Below are 19,929 nucleotides of genomic sequence, written 5' to 3'. Positions count from 1 at the left end.
CATTCTGCTCATTTTTCTGTTATTTCTTTTTTTTTCTTTTGTAGGAGACCTTTATATATTCTGGACATCAGTCCTTTGTTGACTATATGTGTTGCAAATTTTCTGTTCGTGGATGGTCTTTTCACTATAATAATGTCTTTTGATGAATAGAAGCTCTTCATTTAATGCTTATTAATCACACTTACCAACCATTTTCTTTATAAAACCCAGTGTCTTACTTTAAAAATAAAAATCTCTTTCTTACTCTGGTCATCTTATTTCCACTAATTTTTTTTTTCCCTCCCTAAATGATTTAAGGTTTTTTTTCCTGTAGCATTTAAATCTGAAATTATTACTTCTTATGTGATAGGAAATAATCTTAGGGTTGTTCCTGTGGATTACTACTTACATCTGGAACCCCCCTGGCGTTGTGACGTCAGGGACACCTGCGTCTTTTCCAGGTGGGTATCAGGTATCCCAGCATCATTTATTAGGTAGCGCCTCCTGTCCCCACCCATGGGAAGTGCCATTGGTGACATGTGGCAGGGTTCTCTGTGAGTGTGGATTCACAGGGGCTCTCGGTCCTGTCTGGTCCTCGTCACATTCTAGGGCAGTTCCACACTGTCCCCGTCTCTCAGGGTTGGTAGCACGGTTCTCTCAGCTCAGTTTTCTTTTCAAGTGTCTTGGCCATTCTTGGCTCTTGGTACCTGTATGTAAATTTTGGAATCAGCTTGATCAATAGAACAAGAAAATGGGGAGGGGCAAAAAGAGAGACAATAGCTCCTCTTGTAATTTTTAACTAGGATCGTATTGATCCCGTAGATCAGACTGCAGGGTTGACTCCCCTAGCGGATCAGTCCCTGGATGCTGTTACCTCACCCTCTGTCTGAATCCTGGTGTCTCCTGTTACGGTTTTATAACTTTTTTTCCCCTAATATTCAGTTAGATTTATTCTGCATATCTAGGTTCTTTTTTTTTTTTCATGCTGTTGTTAATCTTATATACACATATGACATCTTTTCTTTTTAAGTCTTTTATTTCCCCTGTCTGGCGGCACAATTCAGGACCTCTGAATAGAAGTAATAATAATCAACATTTTTCTGTGTTCCTTATTTTATTTTTTTTATTTATATATGACATATGACAGCGGAATGCATTATAATTCTTATGACACATATAGAGCACAATTTTTCCTATCTCTGGTCGTATACAAACTATATTTACACCAACTCGTGTCTTCATAGATGTACTTTGGACAATAATAACCATCACGTTCCACCATCATTTCCAACCCCCTGCCCCCTCCCTTCCCCTCCCACTCCTCTGCCCTATCTGGAATTCATCTATTCCTCCCATGCTCCCTCTCCCTATCCCACTATAGAGTCAGCCTCCTTATATCAGAGAAAACATTCAGTCCTTGGTTTTGGGGGATTGGCTAACTTCACTTCACATTATCTTTTCTAATGTTCCTTATTTTCAAAGGAGCCACATTATTGACCCATAATCGATAGGGTATTTGTTATTGTATTTTTAGGAAATATATTTTATCATAATAAGTAAAGGCTTTGGGGCTGAGGTTGTGGCTCAGTGGTAGCAAAGCCCTGGGTTCGATCCTCAGCACCACATAAAAATAAATAAATAAAATAAACGTATTGTGTCCAACTACAACTAAAAAATAAATATTTCCAAAAAATAAGTAAAGGCTATACTTATTCATAATATTTCATTATGAACAATTATCAAATTTCATAAAAAAATGTTTGCATCAGCAAGACACTGTGTCTAAATGAAATATAAAAAAGGGGCTAGGGGTGTGGCTCAGTGGTTAAACCCTGGTACCCCACACCAAAAAAAAAAAAAAGTTTGTATCATTTAAAAGAACTATAAAATTTTTCTTTCACTTTTGTTGGCTGTGGTAAATTGCATTATGAATTTACCAGTTCTGAATAAGACTTGCATTTGTGAAGATACTTGTTTGCAAAACGTTATATGTTTTACATGTTGCTAGAATTAGAATATGTATGACTCTTACATATTTGTTCATGTAGCATGTTTCTCTAGTTCTGTGTTTGTCTATGTCAGTATCAAGATTCCAGTGGGCTGAGGCTGGGGCTCGGTGATAGAGCACTTGCCTAGCATGTGCGAGGCACTGGGTTCAATTCTCAGCACCACATATAAATAAATTAATTAAAGTCCATCAATAACTAAAAAAAAAAATCTAAATATTTTTTTAAAAAGATTTCATTAGCCCCATATGGGTTGAGAATATTCACTCTTAGACTTTCTGAAAGAGTTCGTATACAGCTGGAATGATCTCTTCCTGGATATTTGGTGGAGCTTCAACTTATGTAATGTTTATAGGATAAATTGTGTTTATTTCCTTTTGAATTAATTTTAGTGAACTCTAGGAATTTCCATTTCATGTAGGTTTTCACATATAGATATAAAAGTTTATATCTTTTATTAACTGTGTCCTATTTGAGTTCTCATTTATACCCTTTTTCTCTCCCCACCGCCCCCCCAGCTTTGATTTCTTCTTTGACCCATGGGTATTTTTTAGAAGTTTGTTTGTTTTTGTTTTTGATTTTTGTTTTTTTGGTTTTAATTTCTAAACCAAAGAGGATATGCTGTTGCCTTTTTGTTTTGTTTTGTTTGTTTTGTTTTGCTTTGGTCTTGTTACCTCTTCAACATTGACCATTAACCTCAGTGCACTGTGGGCAGAAAATTGTCACAGGCAGTAACTTGGTGAGATAATATATGCCTCGTCTAAATGATCTACTGTGGGGTCGAGTATAAATCAGCTTTTTGAAAAATATTCCATGTGTGCTGCCAAGGAATATGCCTTTTTCATGATTGGCACATATTCTGTGTACGTCTGTCAGGTCAGATCTCCTTGGTAACCTCGGCTGTGTTGTGTGTGAGAGAGAAAGGGCACCGTCGGTTGAATGCTGAGAGTGATTTATTAAAATCTCCCATTACAGAGTGGATTTGGCTGTTTCTCCTTGTGGCTCTTTCCATTTTAAGAGTCTGTGTTTTGAAGCGCTTTTATGGGAAGTCTGCTTGTTTTAAACTGTTTTACCTTCCTGGCGAATTGAGCCTTAATGAATGTTTAATGATGCCTCATCGGTAGTAATAATTTTTGCCTTTAAAATCGGTCATTTCTTTTTAATAGCACTACACCAGCGTGATACAACTTTTTCCATCCTTTTAACCTTTCTTTGTCTTTTTATTTTACGCTTGTCTCTTATAAACAATGTATGGCTTTAAAAAAAAAATCCATGCTAATGATATATAGCTTTTAGCTGAAGATTTTAACCCATTTTTATTGACAGAGTTGGATTCGTCTTTGTCATTTTGCATTTTTGTTTGTCCCTGTTTTCCCAGGTATTTTCCCCCCTCTCCAGCACTAGTTTGAATTGATTGAAGTTCACCTACTCCTTCTTCCACTGTTTCCCCCCTTTAACGGTCTGGAAGTCATGCATCCTGTTTGTCGTCTTTCAGCCTTGATCCTAGAACTTTTAACATGAATATTTTAAAATGTCTAAAGTTGATCGATATCGTTAACCTCCTGATCAATACAGGGCCTCTGGAATGCTTTAACCTCCGTCTGCTCCACACCCCAAATGATACACTGCATTTGTCCAATACCTTGGTTCTATTTTGGTTTTGTTTGTTTTTTAAAGCCACTTAGTCATTATGATCATTGCATTGCACAATCAATACTTGCTTGCATTTTCTTTGCTAATCATTTCTTCTTACATCTCAGGCCTTCCCTTTTAGATCATTCCTTGTCCCTGAAATACATCCTTGAGAAGTTGTCAGCCGGGTGTGGTGACACATGGCTGTAGTCCCAGCTGCAGGGGAGGCTGAGGCAGGAGGATCTTGAGCACATGAGTTCAAGATCAGCCTAGGCAAGATAATGAGACCCCATCTCAAAAAAAAAAAAAAAAAAAGAAAGAAAGAAAGAAAAAAATGTTCTTATACTGAGGGTCTGTAGTGAAAGCCTTGAATTTGGGGCTGAAAATAAATGGTGTTTTGCACTCCTTTTTAGAAGAGCGTGGGACTGGGTATAAAATTCTGAAGTTTCACAGTGGCGTGCATAGGTCCGGGTTTTGTTGTATTTATCCTGCGTGAGATTTGTTGGTTTTGGGAATCTTAAAATGGGTACCTTTCATCAAAACCAGAAATCCCCAGCCACTTTCTATTCAAGTATTGATCTGCCCCTCTTTCCATCCACTCTGGGACTCCACCCAGGTTTACATGGGATCCTCTTGGGCTGTTCTCTGTCACCCCGCCTTTCTTTCACAGTCCCCATCTCTTTGTCCCCCTCTGCTGCATTTTGAGTGACATCTTAAGGTACATCAACAGTTCACTCATTTTTTTCTCTAACTGAATTGAGGGTTTTGTTTTGTTTTGGGTACTGGGGATTGAACTCAGGGACACCCAACCATGGAGCCACATCCCCAGCCCTATTTTGTATTTTATTTAGAGACAGGGTCTCACTGAGTTGCTTAGCACCTCGCTTTTGCGGAGGCTGGCTCTGAACTTGTGATCCTCCTGTCTCAGCCTCCCCAGCCACTGGGATTACAGGGGTGTGCCACCATGCCCAGCTGAATTGAGTTTTTTAATTTCAGGATTTTACATCTCATGTGTAGAAGCTCTATTTGGTACTTTCCAAAATCTGCTTAATTGGAATACAGTGTATTCTTCCTTTCCAGGATTTTTCAGTTCTCTCTTGTGTTTCTTGAAACATCCTAACTTTATGTTCTCCATCTATAATGTTTCCACATTAGTAGTCTTTTATAGTTGCTTTTTTCAATTGTCTCTGGCTTGCAGTAGCTTATTTCCTTTGTGTTTATGATTTTTTAAAACTATTATGAACCTCTGTTCTGTGCCTTCTTATCTGTGGGAATTCTCTGTGACTTGGGGTTCAAGTGTGTTCTTCCAGAGGGTTTGCTTTTAAAACCAGGCCTGGGGGACTGGTGGACACAAGGCCACTTTAACTCCATTGGAGGGTCCACAGTAACCATGAACCTAACAAAATCAGCCTTCCTGCCGCTCCCTGCCCTTTATTGTGCATAAGTCTGGGCTCTCGATCCAGGCCCGGGTGGGCATGTGCTCCAGGGAAACCCCGGCTTCCTTAGTGGCCCACATTTCAGGTTATGTTGTTCAGTTTTCATTTGTGTGTATGAGGCTCACTGGGTAAGTCTACGTGGGTGTCAGATTCCCCTCATTTCCTTGTGACTTTACAGTACGTTGCTGTACTTTATTGAGAATCCTTTGTGTTGCCGTCAGGAGCATGGGTTCCAAGTGTGTCTTCTGCCACCTGTGTGGGAGCAGAAGGCCCCTCCCTGGTCATCTCTTGCCCAGGGCTTTCTACTTGTTGTTGGGTTGGGCAAGAAGCACTGTATTCCTGTTAATTCTGTCTGGTTTTCCCCATCTGACTCAGGATCAGTGCCTTCAAGTCAGTGCTTGAGAGGAGAGTTACCCTGAATGATAACCTGTAGGTAGGCGTAAAGCCACCAGTTCCAGACAGAGCCCAAGCACACCAACCGGTAAAGGGCAGAGTCTCCACATGCTGCTTAACTGTAATAGAACAAATAATAAACCTATAGGAAAAAAGCGGGGGGACAGCAGGAGAGGAGGGCCATGACTAAGCATCAACTTCTACCTTAACTTGCCGTTTGCAAACATTGCTCCCTCTTGGCTGGAACAAGTGGGAGCTCTCTTTGCTGTTTGGTTTTTCTCATCTGGTAGACGAGAGAATGAGTTCCAGGTTTTCCCTTTAACAGCACGTGGTTTTGTTGAACTGTGTGCTTTACACTCATAGAGGTCTAGTAAAATCAGGTGGCTTTCATTTATGCTAATGTATGATCATTTGAGTATCATGAATGTAAATTTTACTAACCCTGAAAAAATTACAGGCATCCCACGTTCATTTTAATGAATGGTTTTTCGAGGAGGTTAGAGACTCACCTTCCCATGTGTTCAGGATGGCTGGTTTCTTTTAAGCATTCGGTGTCCTGTAATGACAACCCCTGCAGCGGGGAGCATTTGACACCAGCTCTGTGCAGCTGGCTTGCACCATCATGAATCACTTCGAGCCAAGTCATTAATAATTGAAGGAGCTTGTCACTTCCCACTGAGTTGCGTGTGTAATTTATGGATTCTGAGCCCATGCTAAAATCTCAGGGAAAGCTAATTTCATCCAACGAGAAAGGCATACATTTCTGTTTTAATTCTCCCTCCCTGAAGTTATGTCTGCGCCTGTTTGCATCTGGACGTGTTGTCAATGGTTATGTTAGTTTCCCATCTCCACCACAGTAGACGTCCTTCTTTGGGGTTGCAGGGAGATATTTCAGGTTCCTGCTTGGATTGTCCTTGAGAACCAGGGAGGCCACTGTGGGCCAGTCTCGGGGTCCTGGGAGTTTCTATGTTCCAAGGTATTTTGTGGAATCACTGTCAGCAAAGCAGCCTGATTCTAAGTGGCCAGAGACCCCACCATCTACAGAATCAGGGGCCCAGGAACAATTTTCTATTCTTTCATCCATGAGATGTCCTTCTGAAGAACGTGTCCATTTGGGTCAAGCGGGTCTTTTTCGCCTCTCTGATGCTGCTTTGTTTAAGAAAGAGAAGGGTTCTCCGACTCAAAGTCTTTCCTCTTGGGGTAGGGTAGAATTTTGGCACCGTTTCGCTTTGGTTATAGTATTTCTCCACCCACCACCCCAAACTTCTTATTTAAAAAAATTTCAAACCTATGGAAAAGAGGAAAGAAAATCACAGTGAACACCACCTGCGCTTCGCCTAGACACACAAGGAAGTCACTTGGTGGAGGCTTCTCCTACCTTGTCGGTCTCGGGGGTTTCTTCTTCTTCTTCCCATGTGTTCAGAGAGGGGTCCTGCCTTCCCCTGAACGGTGGTAGTGAAGTGAGTCCCAAGTGCCAAGTGGTTACAGTGAGAAGAATTCAGAACCGAACTGATTTGTTAAAAGCCAGACAGCCCTGTTCACTCATCCAAATGTAGCTGGATTCAGTAGGAATCGGTTTGGTCTAGTTCAGTGGACGGATTGCTTTTATATTTCACAGTAGTTACCTTAAACAGTGAAGCTCAGGAGAGCCATGACATGAGACTTCCATTTTCATTTACTTTAATAACTGTTAGGACTGGCTGTATGATAAATTCTATTCATTCAATGTTTTACATTTGGTAAACACCTCGGAGTAATCCTACCTCAGCCATTTGTATGTACCCAAGACGTAGCCAGGAAACAGGAAATCTGCAGAGAATGGATATCAAGGAGGCCAGTTAGTTCCCAAAGCCCAGGGACTGTGTCCTCAGGCAAACCCGGGAGGAATTCCTCTGGTTAGTGCTTCTTTACTCTGTGCTGGATTCCTATAAACCGCTTACCCAGGGGAGAAAGAGAAAATGAGTCTTTCCCAGGTGAGCACATCAAGTACCTCTGAGATCCTTCCTCTGTGCCTGGGACTTATTTAATCCTCACAGAGCCCTGTGAGGGCATGAGGAAGCGGAGGCCCAAGGCATTAGACAGCCAGCCCTCTTGGTCACTAACACACAACACTGATTCAGAAACACAGGTCTGTCTAGCTTGGCCTACGAGGATTTGGGGCAATCCGGGATCATAGTGTAGGACTCAAGCTGAGACTTTTCTGGAACCTACTAGGGCTCCTTGTACAAATGCACCCATTTGTGTAATTGTTGACCACGATGATCTTGAGGGCCCTAAGAAAGGTTACATTTTGACAATGGCCATTATACATTTTGTTGATGGACATTATAATGGGGATTCTCACCATCAGCCCCAATTCAGTAGGACAGGACTTGGAAACTGGATGGCAGGAGATTCCCGGCCTCACCCCCACCCCCCCCACCCCCACCCCCACCCCCACCCCCGTACCATCTGCGTCTGCATTAGAGGCTCTTTCCTCCTCCCCTTTCACTTTCTATGTGTGAAAGCTCTCTGAGCCCCAAGGCCCACAGGGAGTGGAGGAGGAGGACAGAGGCTCTCTACGGTATCTCCCTGGTGGCCCCAGCCTTTGGACCAGTACAGCCTTTCAACCAGTGCCACATCCTCAGGCTGGGTCTGGTCAGTGTTGGTGGGAGGACCCAGAGCCACTTCCTGTACTCTGTGCCACAAAGTGCCATCTAGCTCCTTCATTCCCTGGTCATATTGCTGGGTGTCTGCCGGGTGGGACATGCTGTGACTGGGCGGTGTCTTGTGGAGCTGATAAGCACAGGCATTGAACAGGCCGCTGTACGGTTCTTGGTGATGGTGGGAATGCCCTCCTGAAGGAAAAGTCAGAGTGTGTACAGTCCAGGCAGGAAGAATGTGGCGAGTTCCTTGGGTCTCTTAGAAGGGTCTCACAAGGTGGAGGAGCTAGCAGGAAGGAGGAGCTAGCAGGAAAAGGGGCCAGCCTGGGGCACCAGGACATGTCTCATCCCTGCGCAAATCCTTGGCCCTCACATCCAAGGTCAGATGCCACTTCTTCCTCAGAAAGTCCCCTGGCACCCTGTCCTTTCTCCCTCCAACTATCAGTAACATTTCCTGCAAGCATTCGTCCTTCTGATTTCCACCTGTGCTGAACATCTAGCGTGTGCCAGGTACATAAGAAAGACAGCTGCCACCCAGACACTTGGCGCATGTGGCCTGACCAGGAGTAAACATCACAGCTGCCAGTCCTGGCCGGGCACTGCAGGGTTCACTCCTGTGGGCGGCCCAGCTACCTGGGAGGTGGGCAGAGGGAGGTCAGCACACTGCTCAGACACACAGAATAGGCATGATGAGGAGGGCTCCAGGGTCCTGAAGGAAAGCCATGGCAGGGAGCCTTTCCATGGGGAGCCTGCAGGGGGGTGTTGGCAGGTGGCCTGACTCTCTTGAGCTTGGCGGTCAGACGTTGGTTTCAGCCCTGATTCGACTATTTCTCAGTTGGGGACTTTAAATCACCGAACTTTCCAGACCTCCCCTCTGGTGACTCGACAACTAAGGTGCTCAGGTCTGCTTTATAGAGTTGAATGCAGTCATCCAGGTGGGCTCAGCAGGGCACTTGGGGGTGGCCACTCCAGGAAATGGCAGTGCTCTCTTAGAAACTTGACATGCTTCTTTGTCTGCCTGCCGCATCTTCGTGATAGTGTCTGTATGTGACCTCCCTGGGCCCCTCCCTAAGGTCATGCGTTTCTGTCAGGCACACAGTGAATGTTGGTAGATTAAATGAAGGATGGAGTGAATAGCAGTCCCCACGCGGCAGGTGTCTCTTTGCTGAACACTGTATTTAGCCTTCTGATAAAGTCTCCTCATACACTATCTTTGGGAGAAAATGTCTTTTTTTTCCTCTGAAATGCCCAGGCATGGTACCTGACTCCATGGAGCTGGGGGCTACAAGGAACTAAGTGCAATTTGATTTTTGTGGTTTAATGTAAGGGCCAGAGCTTCCGCTGTAGTCCCTGCTGAACCATGGCTTTAACAGCTCAGCCATTGATGGGAGATAAGCAGGAGAGGCCCAGGTGGCAAGGATGAGGCCTTAGTCTTCAAGCAGATCCGCCCATTGCCCCATGTTTTTTAATTGCTAACTGGTGTTTGCATGCATTTGGGCACCTGGATCTCCATCAGAGGTCTAATCTGTGTCCCCTCTCTGTCTCATCCCTCCCCATGTCCTTGCCCTGCAGGAACGGCATCACCAGTTGCCGGATGCGGACTGAGAGTGAGCCATCGTGCGGCTCCCCCGTGGTCAGCGGAGACCCCAAGGAGGATCACAACTATAGCAGTGCCAAGTCCTCCAACGCCCGGAGCACCTCGCCCACCAGCGACTCCGTCTCCTCCTCCTCCTCCTCCTCGGCCGACGACCACTACGAGTTTGCCACCAAGGGGAGCCAGGAGGGCAGCGAGGGCAGCTTCCAGAGCCACGAGAGCCACAGCGAAACGGAGGAGGACGACAGGAAGCCCAGCCAGAAGGAGGCCAAGGATGCCCTGGGGGACAGCGGGTACGCATCCCAGCACAAGAAGCGCCAGCACTTCGCCAAGGCCAGGAAGGTCCCCAGCGACACGCTGCCCCTCAAAAAGAGACGCACGGAAAAGCCCCCCGAGAGCGACGACGAGGAGATGAAAGAGGCAGCCGGGTCGCTCCTGCACTTGGCAGGGATTCGGTCCTGTTTGAATAACATCACCAATCGGACGGCAAAGGGGCAGAAGGAGCAGAAGGAAACCACAAAAAATTGAAAACAAGTCATTGATTTGTTTTGAACTTAGGCCATTTGGTTTCAGCATGTCAGGAGATTTCTAATGATTTGTGGCAATATCAGCAATTTTTTTTTCTTTTGGTTTGATTTTCTTTCTTTTCTTTTTTTTTTTTTCTTTCTTTTTTTTTTTTTTAATTTGACCCCCTCTCCTTTGTTTTGGACCCTTAAGAATTTTATTTTTAAAGGAGATTGAAGCCATAGAACTCATATTGACACTCAGCTGTTTTACAAAAGCTTTTCATTATCTGACAACAAAACCGAGAAAAAGCCAAAATTACCATTGCTTCCTGCAGCTTGTCAGAAACACGTGGCTGGAACCGACAGGGATGTCAACGTTAACGCCACATTTGGAGTACACATTTGGCACCTAGAAGGCACGTGTGCAAAGTAGTCGTCATTCAGGCCCAACCCTTAGGTTTAAAAAGAATGTCCTTCCATTTGGGTTCACTGAGTGGAGAGGCACATACAGTAATGGGGGAAAGGAAGAACCCCACGTCCCTTAGGCACAGACCCAGGCCTGTGCACCCAGCTTCCCACTGGGCAAGGAATGCCCTGGGCATTGCCATACAGCAAGCAGGGCTCTGCCACCAGTCCTCTGTGCTCCGAACCTTGAGGCCTGGTGATGTCTTACAAGCTGAGCACCAGACTGTCAGGTGTCAGTGACCAAGAAGTGGGGTAAACTGTAGTCACATTGGTGATCACTCTGTTCTGTAGCTAAGAATATGTTCCAAAAGCCATAAGCCTGAAGGTTGGTCCTGCACGTGCATACACACACACACACACACACACACACACACACACACACACACGATTGGGACTAAGAGAAAACTCATGAAAAAAAAACAAAAAAAAAAAAAAAACAGGCCATATCTTCTAAACTGCCCAAGTGAAAAGCAGTCAAGTCTGAAAATTGACATTAGCTGTTAAGGAAGGAAATAATGGTACAGATTCTTTTTCTGTCTATCAAAACTATTTGATCCAAGTGAAATTAAAAAAAAAAAAAAGCTACCAAACCTGCCAGTAGTAGTGTGGTATATAAAGGCACATTGATGGACACACTTCCAAAGTAAAACATGGCAAATAATAATAATAATAATAAGTAACTCCTATACTGCCCTCAAAAAGGAGCCTGCAATTAATGTCAGTCAATATTCATCTTTGCAAAAAAATCTGATTTCCACATTCAGCCAGTGTAGCCAGCAGAAATTTCTGATCCACAATGCATGGATTCCTTTAAAGAAAAAAAGAAAAAAAAAAAAGAAAAAAATCATAAAAAAACAAACTTTTTTTTATTCAAAAATAACAAAAGTTCTTGTAAGGTAAATAATGTATTTAGCATGAAGCATGAATTATTTTCATATAAATATAGAAAATAGAGAAAAGGCTATGCCTCTAATTTTTAAGCCCTTAGGCTTAGAGGTTCTTTGTTTTCCTCCTTTTTTTTTCTTTATTTCTCTTCCTTTTTTCTTCTTCTTTCTTCTTTTTTTTTTTTTTTTCTTTTCTGGGTTTTTGTTTTGTTTTGTTTTGGTTTTTTGAAGCAGGTGTTTAAGGTTTAATCTTCTTCAGGGACAAATTCTGACTGTTGGGGAACTTACTCTGCAATATAAAAATCTCTTCATGCTCTGGTAGGGCTTGGATGGTTGACTCTGCACTGCCTTGTCTGCACTCAGCCCGACCCCTCTGATTCTCTACTGGAGAGCGTGTGCTTTCTCTTTGCCTGTACATGTTTAACATGACGCAATAATTCGAGGGCAAACTTCGTAGTGAGTGTGTATGATAGAAATCAAGAGAATTATGGGATGCTTACTTGAGAAAACCATGACCATGAGTTGGTTCTAGGAAAAAGGCAGTGAATATATGCAAATTCACCAGAAGGGGAAACATGCTAATGGGCCTTATTGGGTGAGGGTACGAGATAGAGTACACGAGGGAGGAAGTGACAGGAGGGTGAGAAAGGCCAGCCCCAGGTGTTTCATTGGGACAATGCCATTTTAAAGTAAGAGAGAGGGGGCCGGCCATCTCTACCACCTCAGCACACGAACAACCTGGAATTGGACCACCTAGATTGTGAGAGCTGAATTTTGACAACCAGACGATGTCACGCAGACCAGAAACTTATCTTTGCCTAAAATATATATATATATATGTTTATTTTTTGTTTTTATTTTGGAGATCCAAAGAAAAAAAATCTGAAGAATATCATCTTCCATCCAAATGGAGGGAAGTGTTTAAAACAAAAGCACCTACTATCGTGGCTCAGGATCTGGTGGTCGGGGACAGGGAGGGGACTAAGGGGATCTTGAATTTTTACATCAGGACACTTGTGAGCCAAAGTCAAGCCCATGGGCCAGCACAGGCTACCGTCAGGAACTCCATCAGCCAGAATGCTCCCATCCCTGCCTCTCTCTGGGCTGCTGATGAGAGAACCTGGAAGACGTGTCCACATCGTGGCTCAGGCTCCTTCCCCTGCACTGAGCCTGAGTGCGTGCCCCGTGATGTTCAGGATTAGGTGGGGACGCAGATCTATCTTTGCAGTGCTCCGTCCCCTCGTTCTCCCCAAACATCAAACACCCTAAAAGCCATGCACAGCTATGGAACCTGAGCCACACTTCAATTTGTGTTGTCACCTGATTTAAGCCCAAAAGGCCACCACCTCGATCCCCCAAACCCAAGACGATACAATTCAGACTTCTCTCTGGAAAGGCAGAGGTAGACATCAGCACGGTTTCTGGCAGGGGACTTCTTCCAAGGAAAACCCCACAGTGGGCTGTCTCCCCTCATTTCATTTTTCTAAGGGGGCAGATGCCTCTCTTAGAAAATAATAAAATGCAATGTGTGTGATTTACTTTTCTGATCTCTTTTGAGAAATAGATAAATATAAGTGTGTTCTTAACTCCAGAACCACTCTTTTTTGCATAAATACCTCATCGGGCAGCTAAGTGTTATTTTCCTGAGTCTCTCTCGGCACCTTCATTGGATCTTCTGGAAGACTTGTTGGGGAAACTTTAGTGAGGGTACTTTTTTCTATTTTTCTTCTGTTTTTGGAGGCATACACATTATGCATAACCAAAACAATGGCTCAATTGTGTTTAACTTTGTATTTTGATTGTTGAGGAAAAAAAAAATATATCGATGTGTATGTGGCTGTTTGTAGTGAGTTCACGAGGTTGTCCGTGTCCTTAACAAGCCAAGGGGCAGGAGGCACGCTCTCTTACGCCCTCCTCCAAGAGCAGTAGAGAATTTAAGCACAAGCCTATTTGTGAAAGAATATTTTGCTTAAATGTCATTCACTTTAGTCTTGGAATTCCTTCCCAAATGTCAGATGTTCTTTTAGCTTCCAAACTAGCCTATGTATCCATTAGTCTGACCGATCGCCTGAGCACCATCATGGGGGTGTGGTGGTGCGCTTTCATTTCTCCTGCCGGGAGAAGTGGCGGTTTGTGTGTCATTCCAGTATCTCACATACTCACGGGGCGGGGGGAGGGGGAGATGGGGAACTATAGCAATATTTCAAGATGCTTTGGAGAACAACCTTGAACCCATCAGCACCGTGACATCTGCAAGTGCTTGCTATTGGCCCTCGGACACATTTAAGAGAAAGAGATCGTAGCTCTTTTTTCTTAAATGCTATGCACATAGACAGTTATTTTTATCCTACTGTGATTGTCTTTTCTCTGTCTAGTACTATGTGGAAAGGGTTTGCATCATAGGTTTTTTTCCCAGCCTTACAATATACCACAAGCTCCTATTTCCCCCACCCCAGTCAGTATAGTTCTTTGGCAAGGCCGTCTATCTGAAACTCAAAATGAACCAGACCCGCCCTTAGATGGTGGTTTGAGAAAACCATAGCCAAGACAACTGTCACGGGTTTCAGTCTCGGATCTCAGTGTTTGAGAAGGACTGTGTCAGAGGCCTTTCCCAGGAATGGATTTTTCTCCCAAGAGGCAGTCTGCATGTCTAGTGCTTGCTGGACACAGTGGTCACAACCTGGAGGCATTCTGGAAGAGACCATTATGTTGAATGGTGCCCCTCCCTGGGGGACAGCCTCAGGCAGTGGACTTGAGTGAAAACCGTGTGCAGATGGCTGTTGGGCCCAGCTCGGAGTCCAGCACGCCAGGTCTGCTCAGCGACAAGTGCAGGTGATCAGCCTCAATGCCTCCACTCTCCAGGGGCCTCTGGCGCAAGGGCTCTGACAGGAACCGGAGATCTGTGCAAGCCATGGACACGGGAGGGTTTTCCACATGGGATCGGGTTCAGTTTGATGTGATTTCTCTTTCCCTTTCAACTGTATTCAGGTTGGGACTGGTTTCTTTCTGGTGGATCACAGCTGCCCAGATGTTGCAATTTATTTTTATGTTTCTATAGAGAAGCCTTTTTCTTTTCATTTTCAGAATTGTTTTATTTTTTATTTTTTTTGCCACCAAAAGAAAACATCAAAACTCTGTATCCCCTCTCGATTGTGACTTACCAGTGTTGACAGTTAAGTCTTTAGTGTTGTAGCTCCCGGCCCACCAATACTATATCAGACACTTATGCCCATGGTGCAGCACTGTGATCTAATTTAAATAATACTTTTTTATTATTTATACTACTATATATAATATACATCAACACTTTTGCTATATAACCTAAGTGATAAACCCCTTTTAGTTACCTGCCAAACTCTGGACTTTGGTTTATATTGCAGTTAACACAGTTACAAAGTTGTAATGGCGTCTCTCTCTCTTTCTCTCTTCCTCTGTGTAACGGAATGTGTAAATCAAAAGTGTGTACATTGTGTGGTGTTCCTGTTTCCTGGAATCTCATGAGGATTTACACACGGTGTTCAGTGTTCTGTATAGACCTGCCTCCCTTTGTGAACTCCTCTGTGACCTTTGGTCTTGGCGGCTAACCCCATGTATCTTCTCTCCTGCTGGTTACTCTTGAATTAAGCACAGACTCCTCCTCAGCTCGGTTGCTTTATCATGAATAATGTATGTGACCTTGGCATTCTTCCACAGTTCAGCAAACAAGTGCTAGCTTCACTGACCAAAAAAAATTAAGGAAGGAAAACACCATTTTTAAAATGATCCATCTTTTAACGGCCGAAAAACCGATGTGTCTATGGTGCTGCATCTCTGTTGCGCTTCTGAAATCAGACCGGTGTGAAAGATCCTTTCCGACTTCCTCTGAGATGCTCACAAGTACCCTTCCTGTTGTTTTGTTAGTGTTGAAGTTTAAGACTATTTATTTGGAATATATACAGCAGTGTTTTTCCACTGTATTTCATTTGCAAAAGCGGAGAAACGCCTTCTCTACCTTTTTGCAAATTGTTGATATTCCATATTGGATTCTCACACACTTCGATATGGTGAATCTGTCAAACTTAGAAATTGTATTTTATCCTTCCTTTCATGACTGTGGCCTGAGTTCCCCACGCCCCCTTTTTTAGAAGAAACGTAGCACACTTTCAGTTCTCAGAAATGTCACTGTTTCTTGATGTGTATGTTGAGGCCATCCAAGCTCCCAGCTGATTCAGTAACCAGTTCCATCGCGTCATTCACGCTCACTACTTAACACTGCCATGGTGAAAATGTGGAGGGAAAAGTGTCCATGTGTGTCTGGGAAGCAAATGCCCTTGTACATTTTTTTTTATACTCTGATTCTGTAACATTTATGAGTTTTGTTTTTGTTTTACAGAAAAAAAAAGTGATAAAGCAATCAGAAGACCAAGAGGTTTACGATTGACACTTAGGGTCACCTGACCTTAGCTGGCCAACGGACCTACATGGCCAAATTAATTTACAAAAGTAATAATTTTTCAGAAGCCAACTTTTTTTTTCTGTATTTTCTGTCTGAAAACTGCCAATATCATGAATAGAAAGGGAGAACTGTAAAGGAGAAAGAAATCGATGTTCAGTTGTGTTTGTGTCAACCTAAAGAAGCAGTGTGGAGACAGGCGCAGTCAGCCGAACTCTAGGGACGTGGTGGTGTTGCTTTGGAGGCGTATCATACTCGCATTTTGCATTCTTCATATGTAATCATATTGCCAAAGACAAACTATTTCATCATTTATTGTAAATAACACTTTTCCCCAGACCTACCATAAAGTTTCTGTGATGTATTGTCTTCCAGTTGCAATAAAAATTACTGAGTTGCATCAATTGATGAAAAGCCCCACGTAGTCTTGTGTGCGCTGTGACTCCACGTGCAAAAGCTGAGCGGTAGAGTCGTCTCTATCTTACCTGCGGGCAGGTGTGCAGGTTGTTTTTGCAGTCTGGTTTTAGGCCTCGGCTGCCCATCCCCAGACATGCTTTTATCTGGGTGGAGACCATAGGCTTTTCTGCAAGCACATAAAGGCACAGTCCAGAGCTGGGCTCACATGTGGATCTTGAGAGTTCCAGGTCTGGTGTGAAGAGCTGGAGGACCGCAGGCCTCCCACCACCAGCCTTAGAATGTGTGCTGAAGACAAAACTTAACTTTCATTTTGAAGTTGTCACTCACTGGGGCCTACCAGCCTACCCCAGGTCCTGAGGGTTTTCTGTGATGACATTCTAAGGGTTTCATCTTTCAGGATTTATTCCACCATCCCTCAAGTGCCCACCCCCGCACACATATGCCCTATCTTAGTCTGCTTTCTGTTGCTATTTATAAAGAAAGAAAGAAAAAAGCCTGAGGCTGGGTACCTTATGAAGTAGAGCGATTTATTTGTTTTTTGATTCTGGCGGCTAGAGGGTCCAAACAGTGTGGTGCCAACCTCCTGGCAAGGGCCACTGGTGGTATCACAATGTGGTGGAGAAACAGAAGAGGGAGCTGCAGTGTGCAGAAGGGGGAACGTCATGTGGTGAGACTGGAAGCAGTAGATGTTCAGGGCCTGGCTTCTTTTTCTGGCGATGTGCTCTCCTGGGGGATATCCTGGAGTCCAGGAGAGCTACACTAACCTGCCAAGGGTGATGCCCCTGGTTACCTTTCCCTGGACCTCACGTCATATAGTTTCCTCCACTCCAGCCCCACCACAATGGACCATGCTTCCAGCAGATAAACCTCTGCGGGGACACAGACCATGGCCATAGCCCACCCCAAGAGTCAACACGGAGCTGGGTAGAAAAGAGGGGAGTTTAAGAAATAGGCCACTGGGCACCAGTCCCCATGCTGGGGGAAGAGAAAGATGGGGTTCTGAATAGGTGTTCTGGTTCCGTTGATTCTGGTTTTGTTGTCAGTGTGCCCTACCCACAGCTCTTGCTAGCAGCAGTGCCCCCAGTAGAGCTGGTCTCAGCCACCACCCAGCTACAGGGACCCCACGGCCACTGTGTCTTGTCCTAGGGGCTCAGGCTGTGTCTCCACCTCCTGTCCTCCTGTATTATCATCGAGGTCCTGGGCCTGCCTCCTGGTGAGCATACATACCCGCATGGTCCCCCCCCCCCCGGGCAGGGGCCCCCTGGGCCTCCTGTGTGTTCAGCCATTGTTGCTGCCCTCCCCAGTCTTATTCTTGGAAACACCTTCAAAACCACGCTGTGTCCTCCCCGAGGCCCAGTGGAGGACCAGTCAGTGTTTGAGGAAACGTGATTGGGAGGAAGAACTGAAGTGGTTGAGGGACAATCTGAATAGGGTAATTGGCCAAACATAAGGGGCCACCAGAAAACAGGACATGCACCCAGTGGGTTTCAGTAAGTGCTTCTCAAAGCGGCTGAAAGGGAGACAGCCCCTAGACTATCAGAATGCCCGAGGCACCTGTCGTAGGGTAGCCCCTGCAGCATTGGAACCGAGGACACCGCCTGTCCTAAGACTTCTCAGAGCAGTGGAAGTGCCTGGCAGCCCCTCAGGGACCATGGAGGCCCCTGGAGACCCCCACACCAACCTGGAAGGGTGGAGGTGAGGGGTGTCGTCGCCCCTCATCAGTCCCTCTGCCCTGCCTGATGAAAGTATTCTGAACTAAGAAATCACATCCTTCTAGAAAGTTCTGAATAGATGAGGGCATTTTTCAGAGGCTTGAAGGCTTTTGTTTATAAACTGAAAACTCATGAGCTGTCACCGTACTTCTCTGACCCCTAGGAACTAAATGGTCCTATATCTGGTCAAACATAAGTGTTTTGACTTTGTTTTTCATTGATAAGAGATTTTTAAAAATTCATGAGATGAATAAGGACAACTTTTCTTCCCCCTCAGTGTGGGGACAATTTTTAAAAAGTAAAAGTGAATAAATTGGTATATTAAATGTTCGCCCCCTTTGTGTGGCATGAACAGACCTTTCCAGAACAGAGTAAATAATGTCCATCGCAGCCGTACATGAATTTGAAATCATTCATGGGCATTTTAGGATAAAGTGTCCTTAATGACTTGAGAACTGTTTTTATGTTTCTCCATAATAAAGTCCTTTTGGAGTACATGCTAAATCTCGCTCAAATATAGCAATTTATTTGAGAGGGATTAAGAGTTCTGCTTTTTTTTTTCCCATCTGCTACACATTTCAAACTGACTTCTAAAAATATATTACATGGGGAATACCAAATTATGGAGAAAGTCTGAAAAGAGTGGCTGATTTTGTAATCCCTCACCCCAGAAACAATTTCTTCATTAAATGAGTCTGTTCTGCTCACATGAAACTAAAAGGGTGTAATCTAGATCTCAATTTCTTTCCCCCGCCCCGCCCGCTCTCTCGCGTGCTCAGACACCCCGCGTGGGCTCCACGGGGCTGCCTCCCCTCCCCCAGCCCGCACCCCCTCCCCGGGCGTTCCTACGGCCGCACCTGGGCCACGGCCGCTGCCGCCACTTCCTGAGGAGCACCTTAGAGCAGACTCTTCACCGCGCGAGTAAGCCGCCGACCCGCTGAGTAAAATGGAACAGCTGATGAGTGACAATTTAAAATCTAAGTGATCCAACATGGCGGCGGATGCGGAGAGATCAAGTCTCTAACCCCTTCAGCTGCGCGGGCATAGGGAGAAGTAAACTATCAAAATGCTGTTTGCTCAGGACCACTAGGCAATGTAGAGCTGAAGTGGATCGGGGGTGAACAGTCTGGCCTTCTCAGAACACACAAAGCCCGGATTGGCTACATTCTAGCTCCGGTTCGCCTGCTTCTCGTGACTCAGCACTAATGATCCCGCTGAAATAACTAGTCGGCATCCATGAAAACAAGGCTCCCAGGAGCAGCAGACCTGGCGTGTAGCCAGTATTGTGGAAAGTGTCACAGGTGAGCGGGGCCTGGCTTGAGGAAACACAAGAGAAGGCCCTAGGCACTCAGGATTGGAGACCCGCACAGTCTGGGAGGAAGAGCTGATGCACAGTGATTGGATCCCACCTATCAAGAAGAGAAGCTTGGGGGCTGGGGATGTGGCTCAAGCGGTAGTGCGTTCACCTGGCATGCGTGTGGCCCGGGTTCTATCCTCAGCCCTACATACCAACGAAGGATGTTGTGTCCGCCGAGAACTAAAAAATAAATATTAAAAATTCTCTCTCTCTCTCTCCTCTCTCACTCTCTCTTAAAAAAAAAAAAGAAGGGGCTGGGGATGTGGCTCAAGCGGTAGCGCGCTCGCCTCGCATGCGTGCGGCCCGGGTTCGATCCTCAGCACCACATACCAACAAAGATGTTGTGTCCGCCGAGAACTAAAAAATAAATATTAAAAATTCTCTCTCTCTCTCTCTCTCTCCCCTCTCTCACTCTCTCTTTAAAAAAAAAAAAAAAAAAGAAGAGAAGCTTGGCCCAGTGGGCATAGCTCCACC

General features: G+C 44.8%; 1 protein-coding gene across 7 annotated transcripts in view; it reads left to right on the top strand.

Moving 5' to 3' along the window:
- FOXN3 (forkhead box N3) overlaps window positions 1-10,441 on the top strand; it is a 382,952-nt gene extending 372,511 nt beyond the window's left edge. For all 7 annotated transcript variants that reach the window (XM_081291238.1, XM_081291233.1, XM_081291234.1 and 4 more), the window contains one exon: window positions 9,661-10,441. In XM_081291238.1, coding sequence (XP_081147364.1) covers window positions 9,661-10,210 — 550 coding nt within the window. In that variant the 3' untranslated portion in view covers window positions 10,211-10,441. The remainder of the gene's footprint in view (window positions 1-9,660) is intronic.
- Window positions 10,442-19,929: the final 9,488 nt, after the last annotated feature.

The sequence above is a fragment of the Spermophilus citellus genome (genome assembly GCF_964194105.1).
Source record: "Spermophilus citellus genome assembly, chromosome: 4".
In the NCBI taxonomy this organism is placed as follows: domain Eukaryota; kingdom Metazoa; phylum Chordata; class Mammalia; order Rodentia; family Sciuridae; genus Spermophilus; species Spermophilus citellus.
Note: the sequence above shows the minus strand (reverse complement) of the source record. Positions and strands in the feature narration are given on the sequence as shown.